The sequence below is a fragment of the Pseudopodoces humilis genome, chromosome 5 (genome assembly GCF_049639895.1).
Source record: "Pseudopodoces humilis isolate 2021_Gansu_Grassland_sample_001 chromosome 5, ASM4963989v1, whole genome shotgun sequence".
NCBI classification, from domain to species: domain Eukaryota; kingdom Metazoa; phylum Chordata; class Aves; order Passeriformes; family Paridae; genus Pseudopodoces; species Pseudopodoces humilis.
The window spans coordinates 49,129,118-49,147,460 of NC_142204.1; the positions used below are offsets into that span (position 1 = coordinate 49,129,118).

Below are 18,343 nucleotides of genomic sequence, written 5' to 3' on the forward strand. Positions count from 1 at the left end.
ATTTTCCTTTCTGGAGATTTCCTGAGCTATTGATTTTTGTCTGTTAGGTCTTTCCATGTACCTGTGGAGTTTCCCTTTGAATGTGCATTTCTCTTGCATTCACATCCTTTGGCAGGGAGTACCATAGGTCATCACATATTGCTAGGATGTCATATTCTTTTGTTTGCCTTGAACCCAAGTCTTGTTTCTGTCTTATGGTGGTGTTTAGAATTTATATTAGAATTAAATCATGGAATAATAGAATCATTTAGGACAGAAAACACCTCTAGTATCATTGAGTCCAACCATTAACCTAACACTGCCAAGTCCACAACTAAGCAATGCCCTTAAGTGCCACTTATACATGTCTTTTAGATGCCTTCAGGGATGGTGACTCAACCACTTCCAACGGCAGCTAGTTCCGCTGCACAACAGCCCTTTTGGTAAAGAAATGGTCCCTAAAATATAACCTAAATCTCCTCTGGTGCAACTTGAGGCCATTTCTCCTTTTCCTGTCACTTGTTGCTTGGGAGAAGAGACCAACCCCAAGCTGACTACAACCCTGTTTTGGTTGTATAGGGGAGTATAAGGCTAGTCTCTACCCAGACATGATTCTCTATTAATTTTTAATAGAGATTCCACATGTGCCATACCAAATCATTGTTCATTACAACCTTTTGATCATCTTTGTTACCCTTCTCTGAGCTTTTCCCCTTTTTAACATGCTCTTTTTGCTAGGAGGCAAGTAGAACTGCGCTGAGATTTTAAGTTTCAGGCAAGCAATTAATTTATATGATATCAGGGTGTTTTCTGGTTTGTCTTCTAATCCTTATCTAACAATTTCTAAGGTTTTTATTAGGTTGGTTTTGGCTGCAGCTAAGCAGTTAGATAACTATCTATCATATGCTGCTTTAAATTAATTTTCTTTGTTGTTACTCACCTGCTGTTTTATTGCCTTGACATGCTGCCTTGTAAAGTCCTCCTGACATCCTTCATAGGCTGTCCTCATCCTAACCACCTTGAATACCTTCAGATCATCACAAAACTTTATCGCTGGACTGCTCAACCACTTTTCTAACTCATTTATAGGTGTATTGAGCAGTATGGACCCCAGCACACACAGCTTGTAGAACACCTCTGGTGACTTCTTACTGTTGCAGTCACTGACCATTTACTACTAGTGTCTATTTGTTCTCCTTTGGTTAATTATCTGTGCTAGATCTTCCCTCACTTCTAATTGCTTGAGTGCAGGAATGGAAATAAGCTTTCATTTCTCTTATGCTCCGGAGAAATGCTTGGTTAATAAATGAATTACTAAAATGTAAATAAAACTAACAAAAAAATCCAACACCCACTCTCCCTCTGCCAAAAAAGACACCCCCAAAACCCCCAGGGTTTTATAGTCTTTGCAGAGGGAAATCCTCCTCTATTACTGAACCATTTTCATGGTAGTAGTCTCTGTATGCTGGTGTGTCCATGGCAGATGAAATTTATGCTGCACACATACCAGTTCAGTCCCAAGCCATAAAAATCAGAGCTTTATGCGAACGACACTGGAGTCCTAAGTAGCTTCTTCCTCCTGCTGTAGAAGGTGTCTTCAAATTACTTTTTTTTTCAGGATTATGTCAGATAAGGGTAAGACAGAATTTCAAGGACTGGGCTGATGTGTGGAAAAATCACACAGTTGTATATACCAAAAAGAACATTTTTGCATCTAGTATCTGTTATAGCAGCATTGTAGGCTGGTAGATTAGTTCTAAGCAAAATCCAAACTTTTATTCCATGGGCTAGGAAGTGTAATCTGAGCTCCCTGTATGTCATGAGGTCAAAGTCTAGTCACTTGGGCCTTGAGCAGGTGATTTGACTATCAACCTCAGTAAAATAAAGGTCAGTCAGTGTTTAAAGTACCGAGTAATTTTTCCAAGATTGTAGAGATGGAAACCAAATTTTCATGTATTGCTCTGAGGTTGGAATGCAGATGTGTTTAAAGAGTTAATGCTGTGGCTCAATCAGAAAGAATGCTTGGCAATAAGAGGAAGCCTGGATTAATGATGGAAAAGAATTCTTAGCATTTTATAGCAGTGGGTATTCGAGATGAGACACGGCTAATGATCAACTAAAAAGGTATTTGCAGCTGTGGTGCTACCTCTCCCCATAATGCCAACATTAATCAAGCTTTTTCATGCAGCTTTCCAGTCCATTCTATTTTTCATTGTCCTGAATAGAAAAACAGAGCTCATGCCCTATTACACTGAGTCAGAGACCATACTTCTGTGTCACCAAAAACGATCATACCTTATTGATTTCTAAAATCTGTACTTTCTGTGCTGTGAAATAAATCCATAGCAAAGTCTGTAACAAAGCCAGTTTCATTTTTAAAGAAAAAAAAGCCTCTTACAACCCCAAACTATAAATACCTCTGGTATGTGAAGCAGTTATCGGCATGAATTAACTGCTCATATATTTTATTTAAGTCTTGAATTACATCAAGACATCAGCTATAATTACAGCATCTCTAAGTCTAGTTTTGGAGTCAGCCATCTTGTTGAAAGGCCTTGGCAGTGCGATAAGCCATTGAAATCATGTAAGTCAATGTCCTGGCTGTTCTGATTCTGCCTTCGGAGTCAGAAGAAAAGCTTCATTATAGTAAAAAATGAAACGTTTGGCATACAAGTTATTTCCAGAATGGCTTCAATCTTTTTAAATAATGAACCCCATTGAATCCTAACTTCTCAGCAAATGTTGATTATCTAAATTCCTTAAGTAAACTACACGTGATACAGCTTTTGAAACATGAACATGATCTTCGCTCGTGTAAACAATCCTCTGCCTTTGTTGCCTGATGCTATCACATTTGGGAGCACATCCTTCTGGATTGCAGGCCCAAGCCTATAAAATCTTGCTATCAAATATCCACCCCGAGCTGCAGATGCTTTATGCTTCTGCTTAACAGCCATGACTCATCCCGTTAAAGTCAACAAAGTTACAGTAGTAAAGTTAGGCGTGTGTTTGCAGGAGTAGGACCAGATTCTCAGAAGAATTTAGGTAACTCAAGATGCAGAGAGATGAGTAGTGGGGGAATTTCATACTGGTGTGACTAATCTCCCTAAGATCTCCTAAAATCGAGAGAAAGAGAGAGAGAGAGGGAAGGTTTTTGCAAAGGGGCTTTGGGATGACTAAATTAGGCTCCTGTTTTGGAGCATCTCCTAAAGGAGCCTCCACAGATTCCCTGTAATTTAAGAAGTGCTTTGAATGCTCAGTCCTGGACACCTGGCTCACACAGAAATCAACAGGAGCCAGAGCTCAGGGTGCCCAGCCAAATCTTGCAAGGAGCTTGTCAGAGCAATAGACATCTCTGTGTACTTGTGGCTCTGAGGGTGCCCTCAGCTGCAGCCTGCAGTGCCTGACATAGCTTTGCAATCTAATTGCCCCATGTGCAGCAAGACCTGAGACTGTTGACCCAGGGTTAAGTTTACTTTTCAAACTGAAGAACCAAAGGGAAAATAAAAGGAAATGTTTTTGACTTCTGAAGACCTGGAGTTTTAAGATTCTTTTAAATAGACACTGTAGATAAAATTCTTGATTCTTAAATGTATAGGAGTGACTAAATGACCTATCTTCATTTTTTATGGTGATTTATAAATACCTGAAATTGAAGGACTAGGAAACACAAAGTGACTCCTGCATATTTTAACACGGTGTATTTTGAGGATCCTCCAGCAGCCATGATTTTTCTGTATTAAATAAAGTAGATTTTATAGCACTTTAATCAGATTATGATGCAACATTATGCAAAATATTATGCAATGTAATGCAAAGTAATTAATGCAAGCAGAGAACATGAGACATCTGAGCAGCATGCATTTGTGTTACATACTGCCTGCTGATTTCCAAAATTTCTTTCTTTCTTAGATAGTGGTTTCCCGTTCAGAACCCACAGCTCCACATGTCAGCTTTCAGTTAGACTCCCACCCCATCTCTCCCCAGGTTGTTGTCAAGAATTCCTTAGCAGATGATGGCTATACCCTGGTAGTGACTGGGAAAAAGGTGAGTGGTTCATAATCTAATCCTCCTGTGCACTGTGTAAACCTGCCTTCAGAACAGAGCTATTGCTGAGAGCAGCTGTTCACACTGCTGCTTTATGTGCTGCACCCTCATTGCCCTGCCATTCCCTTGGAACACTGGGGTGCAAGTTTCCTCCAAGACATATTTTTTCCCCAACTGAACAAACTTGCAGCCTAATACCGAGAAATGTTTAAATAAAGTAAGAGCTGGTGATATAAACCAACAAAAGCCAGGAAATGCAAATTTTAAGGCTGAAACCCTGTCCCTAATTCAAGTGCTTGCAAAGACAAAACACACAATGGCTTAAGAAAAGAATGGTGCTGTTTCCTGGCTTTTGCTGGTTTGTGTCATAGCATTGTAACTTTTTAAGGAGGGTTCTGTGTGCAAGAGTTACATGAGTGTCTTTAAAACTGTAAGTCAGTAAGGCTTGAAAATTACTTTAGCATGTAGTCTACAAAGAGTTAATAAAATATGAAGAGCTATCATAAATTTGCTATTGTCATAAGTAGATATGCATTGAAGAATAGGTTTAAAACATCAGCGGATAATATTACAGATAATCCTAAACCGTAATCATAAGCAATAATTTGACCCCTTGAGTTCTATAAGAACTTACAGAAATACATCAGCCATAAAGATTGTTATTAATCATTTACTAGAAGTGTATGAGATATTTATAAGAGTGATCTTCAGAAAATGTACAAAATAAATTTAAGGAAGGTCCTGAAGTATAAAAGAAATATGAGGCACTTATATAGTAATGTAATTATATATTGATTTTAATATTTTGACCAAAAATAATTCTTACATGTTTAGAGTGACTATTTCATAACTATCCTGATATTTTAAGTAATATAAATTTTAGCTTGTATTTTAGGTAAAGCATTGTTTTTTTGATGATAGGTGTTAAAAAACAAGTATATGGGCAGTCACATGCTGTAAGTGTGCCACAGATATTAATCAGCCTCACCAAAGTTGAAATAGCCATCATGCCTGTTTTTACCAATGTATAAGCTAAGGCACACGGAGATACAGAATGGGAGGAGCACACTGATGTTTTCTTTCTCCATCAGCAAAAAATGCTATCTTGCTGTAAACACCAGATGCTGGTAGTAACTGTATATAACATTAAGATGCCTTTAGGGTTTCTCCCAAGCGAATTTAAAATCATGTCAGTTAAATTACTTATAAGATCCTATAATTACTGAGCTAAAGAGAAGTCAAACTGTGGCTTGCACATCTGAAATCTGAGTAGCACCAGCATGCTATGCATAAATAGAGATTCTCCTTGCCACTTAGTGTATGTATTAAAAGGATGTGTTCATCATGTCTCTCCATTGACAGATAACAAAGATCTCACTGAAGGGGCCAGGCTGCCATCACTTCAGGTCCTGCAGCCAATGCCTGCTGGCTCCAGCCTTCATGCAGTGTGGCTGGTGCAGCCAGCAGTGCCTCAGGTCTTCTGAGTGCCCCAGCAACACCTGGACCCAGGACACCTGCTTACCGAGGGTTTATGAGGTAAAGTGGTGGATTTCTCACATTTGTCTCTTGAAGGAAGAAGAGTCTGCACTCTGTAGACATTTTCTATTCATATAATCATGATAAACTGTCAGCTTTCCTCAGCTTCCCCTCAGCCTCGATGTCCATAAATCCTCTGACTGGATGCACATGGTCTCCCTGAGTACAGCGGGCTGAGATGCTCATGGATGGACAGGTTTGTCTGATCATCCTTAGAAGCTTTGGGAGATTGCTGGCCCTACAAAGCACTTCTGATGGGGAAACAAGATGGGTCTGAGCCAGCCTGGCAGGGGTCTTTCAGGAAAGTCACAGGAAGGAGCATCCCTCCTCTTAGACCTCTCTCGGAGACAAAAGTGGAGGAAAGCACTTCCTGCCTAGAGCCACCACAGCCTGACCCAGCACAGGAGGTCTCTGGCTCCCACTCTTCATCCATCCCTGTGCTGGCTCCAGTGCTGGAGGAAAGCCTGGTGTTTCTTTGTGAGAAAAACCCCCTCTTTCCCCTACTCAAGCTCCTGGCAGAGTTGGTTTTCCATAATATCCCTCCCTGGCTCCTTGTTCCCATGGGTCCACTTGGCACCAATGAGGAACAAGCCTGTAGCTGCTCCCCCAGGACAGGGGCAGCCAGAGGCGGCTGCCAGCCGGCCAAAGCTCATCAAGGGTGTGTGAGAACAAAATGCACAGATGAGCAGAGAGCTGTACTGGCACGCTCCAGTTCTAATTTAGATATGGTTAATGCAGGATTTGTACTGTACGTGGAACCAAATCTTCCCGTGTCAAGTGTGACATAACTGTTTTGTGGGGCAGTTGATGGACTAGAAATCTAAGGGAAGGACAAGCATAAAATTTCTGGTAGCATTTATACCCATTCACTTGTGTTAGTGCATTTAAACTGCATGGTGTAGTTAAAAATATATTTTCCTTTCTTAGAATACAACTTATATACAGAGATGAAAGTTTGATATGCTAAACTCTTAGAGAGAAAGGGAGAAAAAAAGTGGGTTTTAAATAAATAATGTATTTCTTTCATCCAGGCATATGATTTCATATACAACAATACTTTTAAAGTTTTAGGCAAAACAGCTACTAATTTAGAAAGTATAGAAACACATTTACAGGGTTGGTTTTTTCCATATTCACCTTTCAGACACAAAATTTAGGATTAACACAAGCAAAATTCAGTGAAAAAACAATGAAGAATTATAGGATTCAAACCCCAAATGGAGAGAAAATATAAGGGGGGGGGGGAGCAGTTTGCTTCCCTTTCTATGGCCACTTAAGACAAAGGAGATGCATAAAAATTACTCATGCAGAATGTGAATAGTTTACTTTTCTTTTATACAAAAAACACATTTATTTCGAAAAGGTTATATTAGATAATGAATCATCCTTTCCAGCCTTGGTCTGTATCAGACTGAATCACCAATTTAAAGGTATACTGTAAGAATTAGCTCTTATACATCTTTCTGTACCTCTGCAGGCCCAAGGTACTCATCTATCCTGCACAGTTTGTTTCATCTTCTCTGGAATTCAAGCACTCTTAATGTTTTTTAATTCAAACACTGTCCATCAGTGGCTGTATATTTCCATGGCTCAAACAATATTTCTCAGGCTCTGAACTGCTTCGTTTCTGATTTTCAGAGGGGTAAACTCACGTAGCCCTCTTTAATTTCAATTTTGCCTGTGTTCACTCAGCAGTTTTAAGAACCAAGAGCCTGGAGCCCCTGCACAGGCGCTCAGACCGAGAGGTGTATCCCCCACAGCGACCTTTGCAGTCCCTGTGACGTTGCTGGGAGGGGAGCCCAGCTCAGACCTGGGGCAGTGGAGACAGGTGTGAGGCTGGCTAGGCGTTCCCCTTCCCCGTGTGGCTCAGCACAGCCTGCTCAGCACAAGCCCAGTCTGCCCCTGTAATGAATATGGATCTGTGACACTGATGGATCTTAAAGTGAATCTCGAATTACTGCATGCCGATGTTAGTACAAGTTGCTTCCAGAAGGTTTGTAAGGAAAAAAATGCAGCTGGGTACTTAAATCCATTGGATTGCTAGCTGTTAAGACAAATTTCATGCTCTACTGGACCATGACATTTAACATGATTACTGAACAAAATATAAAATAGATTATTCATCATCTTCTGATCTGTCTTTAAACTCACATGCATAAAATGTAAGAAACAAGCTAGTTTTGTTCCTAACAAACAGAGGACGACCTGCTTTGCATAGTATCTGAAATTCAGTCCGAACCTCTCCCTAATATTTTTCAGCTTTCAGAGGGACAGATTGCTTGAGATATGTCATATGATCGCTTTAACCTGAGAGGAGCAGATTGGTCTCTGAGGGTCTGGTCCAGTGGATGTTAGCGAACTAAGTCTTCAATGACATTTTCCCAGGTTGTTACACAGAGTGGTGTACAATGGGAAAAAAAATATCTATTTTTTCCTCTCAGGAGGGAAGGCAGAGAAGAAGCCCAGCGTTTTCCCATGGAGTTCTGCGGATCCTTTGTCTCTTTTCCCTGCTTTAAGCACTTTCCCTTGGAGCTGTGGGTTGGAGAGGAGCAGTCAGGTCTGCCCAGACATAGACAGCACAGTAGGGCAGACTCTGGGATACATCCCCTGCACAGCCCAGCTCCCAGTCTGCTCCCATCCACTGCATCTGCCAACAATGAGGAGTTTCATCAGCCTGCACGAGCAGTTCTAGAGGGAGGCCAGGGAGGGAGTCTCCTCGGAGATCACTTGGTGCTGGAACAAATTGCAGGCATCTGTGCGTGGCGTTCGGGTCACGCTAAAAGGTGAAGGGTGCAAAAGAAGAAATAAATTGGTCTCCCTTCTGATTCTTTGTTGTGGTTAAAAATCTGACATGGTTTGTTGTTGTTTTTAAAGTGAGTCATTTTAGCTGGCTGTTGTATCAGACGTATCAAGAACATCAGGCCTTCTGCTGCCTCTAGTTTGGAGGCTTTGCTGGAAATTTCACATGTGGTTGCACATGTTCTTGTATTTGAATTAAAATGAATGGGCTAATGAAACTTTAATAAATAAGTATTTTATTCCAAAAATGTATTAATATATAAGTGGATATCAGCTGTCAATATAAATAAAAGGAAAACAAAATGCTTTTAATTTTTCCAAAAACAGATAGTTAACTTTCTCCCTTAACCAAAAGTTCAGAGAGCAGTAGAATGACAGGCCTTGCAGTGGACTTGCTCTGTATTATCAGTGGAGATAACAATTTTTTTTTTTTAATCCTACATTTCATAGCATTTATAACTGGTTTGCATTTTGATTGTTTTCTGTTACTACCAGTGCAAAGTACACAGAAGAGGCCTACATATATCTCAGTTCAAAGACCAGGAGGTTCACTGGCCATTCTTGTCAACTCTCCCAGGAAAAAGTCTGGAAAACTACCTTTGATTTTCAGACATTTTATCATACAGAACAAATGGAACAAAAATAAATCTTGAGTAAAAACAGGGGAGTTCTGCAGAACTTAAAAACAAAACTTAAAGATTTTGTTTATTTATTTTTTTGCTATCTACTTAGAGGTCTTGCCTCCTAAATTTGTTGACAGAATGTAGTAAATACTTGCTATCCCTCAATTAAGGCACACGGGTTGCTATCACAGGTTTCTTTTGCCATGCAAGATCACTGAAAACATGTTTGGTACCTTCAGATTTTATTCTGTATGGCTTTGTGAAGCCCTTATTTTGCTGACTTGCAGATTACATTTCAAACTCTTCAATGCCACCTGTCAACATATTGTACAAACTATCAGGACATCCTGTACCCCCAGAGCAATTCCAGTTTCTGCTAGGGTTTTGTTATTGCAAAAATAGGTAATGTGCTGAGATATTGAGCAGTGTGGAAAACTAGAATCTGAAGTCAAATCCAGATTTTGAAGAAGAATATTCCAAAGAAATAAGGAGAAGTTAAACTTGGGAATAGCCCAGTACGGCTCCAAGCTCTTAGCTGCAGTTGTGTGTCATAGGCCTATGTGAGTATCACTCCTTTTTTACAGATTTGTACAAAAGTGCTGTTCCTGCATAGGTTCCCTCTTTGCTCACTGAGAGCTGATTCAAAGCTCTTTAAAAAAGGAAAGGTTCCTCCTGGTTCCAGTGCATTTTAAATCAGACTCTTTGTCTGGTTTCTAATGAGGGCAGTAAATTTCCCCGTATATAGTATATGGTATAATTCTTTTGAAGTATTCTTCAGCTGCCTTTCTATCTACAATAGTTCGTTTGTGAGAGTCTTGAAGTATAGCTACAAGAGAGTTGAAAAGAAATGTGCTGTCTTACTGGATTTCCAGATGAAATAATAGCCAAGTATCACTCAAACACTTTCCTTTCAGCTTGAAAATTAAGCTGGGTCCTTTGAAGGACACAGCTGTATTGCATTTTAGGGGCAAAATTATTATCACTAAAGCATTAAGTTTAAGATACTTAGGCACTATAATCAGAAGTTTAAATTCAGTCTCTCATTCCTTTCATTCTTTTTTGTTTGTCTAGCGGTACTGGTATGTTTGCAAAATTGTGCAGTATTGTTGAAAGTCCTCATAATTCCTGAACTAATGTCTTTTCTTTTTGGTTGTTTTTTTGGTGGGTTTGGGGTTTTTTTTTACTGACACTACTATCCAGTACTTCTACTGAGTTTTGTAAGGCTTCTATAGTGTTCCTACGTTTTTCCCACCATTGTTATATTTTACAGGACAATTTACAATATACACACACACACACAAAAAAAAAAGTATTTCCTTTGTAGATTGTCTCTGTGTTTCTGAGGGGCAGTTTATTTTTAACTTGGAATTAGAGGTGACCAAATGTAAAACGTTTAAGGAAAGAATAGCAGAAGTCGTGTTAACTTTATCACAGTCAACGCAATATTGGATTATGGTGTCTTTGAAGCTACTTCACTCTGAACCAAACTTTCATCAAGCTGACAAAAAACGGTCATTTGGGGGCTCTTTTGTGTTCAGCATTCACCTTCTAACAAAATAAGTATATTGTATGTTTAACACACCAGAAATAAGATGTGAAAGACAAGAACGGCAGGACTTAAAAGACTATTACAATGCACAGCTTGTTCAGTGCCCCTAAACACTATCTTTCAAAGCTTTCTAGTATAGGTTTTGTTATTTATTGCTGCTGTCATAGAAAGCTCATAATGTGACAAATGAAAGGTGAAGAACGATTAAGATGAATGCTAGGACATAGTCTACCAAAAGAAATGCTTTTCTAAAATTATTCCTTTTCCCATTCTTTAGCTCCAAGTGAAGTTCAAGAAAACCTGATTCAACTAACACAGTATTTTTTTAACAGATTCTCCCAAGCAGAGCTCCCATAGAAGGCGGGACAAAATTGACACTGTGTGGATGGGACTTTGGATTCAGCAAAAATAATAGATTTGAATTAAAAAATACAGTAGTCCATATTGGAGGACAAATTTGTCCTCTGGAAGCAAAATCTAGCAACAAAAATAGGTAAGAAACCTAAAATATTAATTTCCATTTATGCAGATATTCTTTATGTGTTGTGGATTTTTCTGAAAATACAAACATTCAGCCTATAAGTATCATCTCTGCTTCTGAAATTTCAAATTTGAAAAAATCCCATGGTTTAATAAACTCCCCAGGAAAAACAATGCTCAAAATAGAGATGAAATAAATCTGGTTTATGCCAATAGCTCCTGCACCAGTTTTTCTGATTTGTCTGAGAAATGCTGTGGAAATGCTTCTGTGGAAGCTGGCAAGAATGAATCTATTCAAAGGTTTGAAAAGGGGGCAGGTTCCTTTGGCTGGGATCCTGCTGGGCGAAGCTATGTCACCTCTGTCTTCCTGATCTGTAGAGCTGCTGGAGAGGAGTGAGAGAAGATGCAGGTATTTTGACATCCAGAAGGTTATGACCCTCAACTGCACCTCTCCTCCTCCTCAGAAATAAGTGTTTGAGGCACTGGGATAATGGCTTAAGCTTAACACAGAGGTCACAGTAGTTGTTATCTTGCAGAAATACAAGTTCAGTGAATATCCTCTCTCTTCCACCAAAGCAATGCACAAGTCATGGTACAGCTTTTCTATTCACATACATAGCAATGGGGATACCCCAGCAAGTGCTCCAGAAGTGCTGAGCACTCTCCTGACTGCTGTTCTGATCAGTCTGAATGGAAACAAGATGATTTAAGGAGACTAGATTATATATGAGACTATGTGAATGCAATATTATACATTGACACGTGCTGCTGACGAAGTTCATGTTTAATTTTTGGTAATATTTAATTTTTAACAACAAACTTGTGTATATGATTCATTTTCCTAATGCTATTGTCTGCCAAAATTTGAAACTAAAAGAAAATTTTAAAAAATCAATCAGCCATTGAATAGAGGTATTTGTTTTTTCTATCATGCTTCTTTTTTCTGAAATGTCTATGATATACTAAAATTATTTTCTGTGGCCAAGTGTTATAGACCACAGTGTTTGTATTTATTATTAAAGAAGAGGGCCACAGTTCTTTTAGCTGTTATTTCTAAAATGTCAGTGAGGCACATAGATTGATGATCTGTTTAGTATGGATTCCCCATCATTATGAGTTTAAAGTGGTTCTATTTTAATATGAAGAAAAATCAATCAGAAAAAAATGTAATCCCATTTTTTCCTTGTTTTCTGAAGGCTGGAATGCACAGTTCCTGCAGCAAAAAGTCCAGGTTTTAATATATCCAGTAGTGTTTCTGTTGGACGTGGCAAAACACTGTTCAATACATTTTCATACGTGGTAAGCACTATGATTAAACCTTTATAGTCAAAATTAGCTTCAATATTAACTTCTCATGAGTCCAATCCAGCATGGTAAATTCTGTATTCATGTTGGCTTTATTGCTACTTCATGGAAAAGTTAATAAATGTTTTAAGTCCTCCTTTTGACATTTTGAAAATAATTTTATACTCCACTGGTTTTATTTTTACCTCCCTTCAGAATCCTGTAATAACAAGTATATCTCCCACCTATGGCCCCAAATCTGGAGGAACATTGCTGACTATAGCTGGCAAATACCTAGACAGTGGGAAATCCATGAGGATTTTTGTTGGTGAGCAGCCATGCACTTTGAAAAGGTAATGTACTAACTAAAACACAATGCCTTTAATAGTGAAATGTCTTGATTAAAAGCCTTGGAGTTAAAAAACTAAACTCAAACATTTTCTTTCCTCTCCTTGTTCACTCATTGGGGAATTTATACAATAAGCAGTATCTATCCTGAGTTTAGGATACCTGAAATATTTCTAGAAGAACTACAGTTCTCTGGAAGTCTTGTTTATTCTGAAATGTCTTCATTAACCTCATTAAAAGGTTGCATAGAGAAGTGTCAAATCAGCTTCTAATGGACAAGAAACTGCTTATTTCCCATCATTTCTGTCACCCTGATTCCCACACTCAGCCCTCTCTCTTGTATTAGCAAAACTGCTGTTCGTGCAGCAGCTGCCAGTGAGCAGCCAGTGGATGCAAGTTACCATTTCCTACTGCCTTGTTGGGTGGAAACCTGACCGGTGTGACAATGTCTCTCCCATGCAGAGGAGCACTATTTCTGCACTGCTATCAGTGAACAGCCTACAAAACAGAGGCAGCATCAGTTTGGGACTTTTCCTGGTATTTAGAAAATTGTTTTGGAGGTTTAAGCCAGAATTTCTTGTGTCTCTGTACTGGATCCAGTAGGAGCTCAGTCACAAATCTTTGGTGTGTTCTGTGTGGAAATGCCTTCAACCTCAGCTGCATTTAAATGTTAAATACCAAGCACAGATTCTCCACCATAGGCAGACAAGAGTTCTGAATTTGGTAGCCATTCTGCCATGGCACAAATCCTACTTGGTTCTGTGCTTAGGTACAGCAGGGTGATTCCAGAATTGTCACCTCTGTGAACAAGGGCAGAATCTGCCTCACTGTGTTCCAGAAACAGGATATCCAGCAATTCCTCTGAAATTTGAGCATCATCTAGTGATTATGGAAAGTCATAGTGGTAAAACTGTGGAGACCACAGAGAAGCAGTAGCCTATTAGTTAATGCAAGACTCAGAGCCAGGGGAGATGAAATTTATTCTTTATTGCTGAATGATTTATTGTATGCTCTTGATCAAAACAGCCAAGTCTGACTAAATCAAGAAAAAGGATTTAGATGTTTAAGTCTGATCACTAAAAAGATCTTCATCACTTCTGTTCCTTAATAGTTAAGGTTGCATTTCTTGGTGTCTTCAACTCAACTGGTCAGCTAATGGAGAAATACATAAACCTTTTGGAAATGATTCATCTGAGACATCTGCTATGGGGGTGGGACAGCAGCCAGCTCAGATGCAGATGTTGGTCAGGTGTACCTCTAGGTATTGAACAGTAGCTGAGACTTACCCAGTAAACATCACCAGCACCCCTCTTTCTCACTAGCCAAGTTGCCTGGAGACTTCTAATGCATGTCTTAACCAGTTTCTCAGGGCAGGTGTTTCTCTAGCTAAACAGGAAGCTTTCCCCAGTTCTGAGGACAACTAGAGCAAGGTTTATTTCTTTCCTTCAAGAAATGTTAAAAAGCTTCCAGATACAGATGAATGAATCACTGTCCCTTATGGTGAATTCCACCTTCCTGAAAGCTTCATAAGTTGTAGCAAATGTCCCTTTGGTCTAACTGGGAGGCCATCTCTTGCATTCTATGAGAACAGCCTCACTTGGATGGCCCATGGATGTTCTTGGGCCCAAATCACTGAGACCAGCTGGTAGAGTTATATTTGCTTCTCCAGTCAGTTGCCACCCTTGTCTCTGGTGGGCCCTGCTCCCTGTGGCCACAGTTCATGTGCTTCAAACTTCAGGATCCTTCTGCTGCCCACTCACCCACTGAGCTCCCTCCAGTACAGGAGGAAGAGGACTTCCACAGACAAGCACGATAGCAAGGGAAAGGCAAATATCCCGGAGACTCTGCTGATGTGCTGAATTCAGCCAGCTGTTCTTGAATTTTCTCCTTCTTCTTTCTCCTTGCCTCTGCCTGCCCCTCAGCGTCTGGTACATCCCACATGAGCACCTTTACTTCAGGCTTTTAACACAGAGTTAGTCCTGTGGATTTGAAGGAGGCATTATCCTTTGGTTATGGCAGATCAAGTCATTCTCCTTAAACCTGGAGCATGCTCTTGTTTTCCAGGCTGGAAGCTGCCTTTGAAGTGTTCAGGGGCTCATGGGGTTGTCACCAGTACTGGGGCAACACCTTCCATCAGGCAAGGTGCAAGTCAATTGAATTAAGATGAATCTTGACCCTAAGGCACGCTGTTGCAGTTTCTACCTTAAGTCATGCTTGCTTGTTGCAATTTGATTATCCAGCAGGAAAATCAATGACATTTTTTACAAACGGATCCTTAGGCAATATTGGGGCTCAGTAAAGAACAGGGTTTTAAGCCAAGTACATGTTTTATAATGGTGACAAGCAATCTGTTTTCAGTCCTCCCAGCATATCGGCGAGCAGTGTAGAGTGCTACACTCCAGCACAGCAAATTCCCCAGGAATATCGTGTGAGAATGGAAATCGATGAAGCTATTCGAGACACAAGCAGACATTTCACATACAGAGAAGACCCAGTTGTTTTAAAAATTCATCCAGCCAAATCTTTTCTTAGGTGAGTAAAATTTTCTTATAGAAATAAGAAAAGCAACAAATGAACAAAGAACGACTATGCTGCTCAGCAATCTATCAAAAGAAATTGCATTTTTATCTCTATCTTCAATGCCAATTGTTTCTATTATGGTGCAGTAGCAGAGGGCAAATCATTTCCTTTCAGAGGTGAAGGAGAAGGGGGAAGGGTGCCTCTTTTCTCTTTGTGATTTCACTCCTAGCTGCTGCTGAGCCTACCTCTGATGTCCTGCTGAGATACCCACTGCACAGCTAAGCGTGTCTCCTACACTCTGTCTGGACATTACACTGAGTGCTGTGGAAAATCATTTAGTGTGGCAAGTCAGCAGACTCAGGAGAGCAAATGGACTTTAAAATAGTCTAAATCCTGTGCTATATAAATATTATGAATATATATGTATGGTAGTATATGTGTGTTTTCAAGTGACATATTTATGATCTCAGTAGCTTTAATCCAAGCCATCTGCCTTTGCCAAAAAATGTCAGCAGTAAAACAGACACCTTTACAGCACCACTGGAAGCAATAAGTTAGTTAGCAAATGCTAAGTACAAAAAAAGCAACCTCTTTTAAAATATATACTTTTGTTTTTTACCCTGGCTTATCACAGTTTCAAAAATTCTTTTTCTTTTCTTTTTTTGATTAGGTGTTATAGTAAATATAAAATCTATTTCCCAGAAAAATTATGTCACTGCTCAAAGCTATGTATGTGCATTTAACCAATATATCCCTAATTCTGTTTTTATGTTATCATTTATTCTAAAATATAATTTGTAATTAACATTACATTATCACAGCATTTATTTATCCTACTTATCTTCTCTTTTTCTTTTCCTTCCTTTTTTTTTTTTTTTTTATTTCTTTTGGTAAATTTTCCTAGTGGTGGAAGTACAATCACAGCTCAGGGAATCAACTTGAACTCAGTGTGCTTTCCTCAGATGGTGATTACTGTACCTAAACTAGGAATGAACTTCTCTGTGGTGAGTCAGTCTTAGAGAAGACAATCTGTTATCTTTTCATCTTGGGGTGGTGAATGGTTATGAATTTTCAGTCAAAATACTTTGACTTTCGCCTTGAAACCTCGGGGCTTCTACTGATATTTTGGTGTTTTCTGCAAAGACTCTTTTCACTGTATAGACAAAATTCAAAACAAGTTTGAAATTAACCTGAGGATAAAACAACTGTTTCCAAGAAACGTTTTCTAAAGAAATAAGGCTAGTACGGTATCTGATAAGATTTTTATATTTCAATTTAACCATACAAATTCAGTGACTAAACACAGAGCAATGCAATATACGTATGTCAGATTCAAGCATTCCTGTGATACTCAAGCAGTGACTGTGGATATATATATCAAAGGAAGAGGAAGAGTAAATATATAAAATCAAATGTAAGTATTATTTTTAAGAATTTCTGATTGCCAAAATCCCTGTTGGGGAAATCTGTCCTAACTTTGAAAAGTTCAGCAACTAAGTTTTAAGATGGGTTTGGGCTCTTGCAATTTGGTACCTCTGCTTAAAAAACAGGTCAGTCAGAGATGTAAGCCTTCTTTTTTGTACTCCTGAGTTGACACTACACAATGTCCAAATCCAAACACAGATATGACCATGTGATCTGCTTTAATTCTTATAAGGCAAAGATGGCATTTGTCATCTAGTTTTACTGAAACTGCTTTCTGTAAGCTTTTTGTCGACACATTTGTGTTGAATCTCCAACATTTTCTTATCTTGTAAGGTTTGTTTAGTCTAACTGAAGCTAACTTGACCTATACTCTTTGTGACATGCTACTTACTGTTCATATTCTCAGCTTATTTCTAATGATCATCATACGCTGTTTCCTGAATTGAATTCTAACTATTAGATCTAGGTTTGCTCAATGCATTTTAAATGGTATGTCTGCAAATTTGCAGTCTTTTATAGTTTCAAGGTCATCATATTCTTCATGATCCTAATTTGTATAATATTATGAGTGTCAGGACCTGAATTTCCGCAGCATGTAGTCGTGGCTTGTAATTTAATGGGTTCAGATTTTAATCTAAAAATCAGTTCCTTTCCAATGAAACACAGTGTTAAGTGTTATCAAAAAGTCACTTCACTCATCAGTCAGAAAATAAAACCTTTCACTGAAATCTACCAAACTCAAAATTTATTAGATTTTGAGTAATGTGAGCATAATTATTTCTAAGCACAAAGGATTTTGAAGGAAAAGATCATTGCTGAAATCAGGTCTTGGGATTTTGCTTTGCGTAAAGATCATTCTTTGCTTTTTCTGTTCCCCTGTGAGAATATGCAATATTGCTTCTCTTCAGGCCCTGATACTGCATACCTTGTCAAATATTTAGGGCTTCTTCAAATCTGAACAGATTTGAAAGATCTGAAGTTTTAAAGAAAATCCACCATCCAAAAGTGACTAGCAACTCCAGGCAATAAACACCATAGAATTTACTCTCTCCCCCAAATATTGGGGAGCAACCTTGCCTTTGAGCCGTGTTTTGACTTCATCCTGCCTCTAACTTGCTGTTGAAAAAAGACATGACTTAGTCAGAACTATCTCCTGTATTCTTTTCCTTTTCATACCTTGCAGTGTGTTTGACATTTGCCAACAAACAAATCTCCTGCCACTGCTTGAACTCTAAGAAATTACCCCAGTGTATGAGCAGCTGTACACATGTCCATTCTCCCTGCACAAAAGGTGGAATATAACCTCAAATGGATTATAATCTGGAGTGTTTTATACTTTGACATTTCCCAAGCAGTGTATTTTTTCTTTATTGAAATTAAAGGCTTCTGGCACTCTGTTGCCTTCCCTGCCTCTGTGGCAATCATTTATCCTGCCACTATTCTCTACCTCGAGCATATTTCTAGCGGAAGAGTATTAATTCTCAGGCAGAAAGGGAAGATTTATAAGTGGCAAAACAAGATTGTACTGTGTAACTGAGGAAATTTCTGAGGTGGAGGATGCCTGTGGCTGTAGTCTAACCCATTCTGCACTAGAAGTTCCAGGCTGTCTGCATGAGGGATATACCAAAAAACCCCAATATTTCATGCAGTCATTACAAAAATAAACAACAATGAGGAACTATTTCCAGCAGATATCCAGACCAGCTATCCCACTTATAAAGGAGAAGACAAGCTGTTGTCCTGAACAGACCAA

The 18,343-nt window shown here is 39.0% G+C and overlaps 1 protein-coding gene across 7 annotated transcripts in view; it reads left to right on the forward strand.

Annotated features, from left to right (window-relative positions):
- The window catches only part of MET (MET proto-oncogene, receptor tyrosine kinase), a 122,197-nt gene that overhangs the window by 75,108 nt on the left and 28,746 nt on the right, over positions 1-18,343 (forward strand). For all 7 annotated transcript variants that reach the window (XM_014248980.2, XM_014248985.2, XM_014248981.2 and 4 more), the window contains 7 exons: positions 3,892-4,026; positions 5,389-5,562; positions 10,866-11,026; positions 12,210-12,312; positions 12,514-12,650; positions 15,004-15,177; positions 16,070-16,169. In XM_014248980.2, coding sequence (XP_014104455.2) covers positions 3,892-4,026; positions 5,389-5,562; positions 10,866-11,026; positions 12,210-12,312; positions 12,514-12,650; positions 15,004-15,177; positions 16,070-16,169 — 984 coding nt within the window. The remainder of the gene's footprint in view (positions 1-3,891; positions 4,027-5,388; positions 5,563-10,865; positions 11,027-12,209; positions 12,313-12,513; positions 12,651-15,003; positions 15,178-16,069; positions 16,170-18,343) is intronic.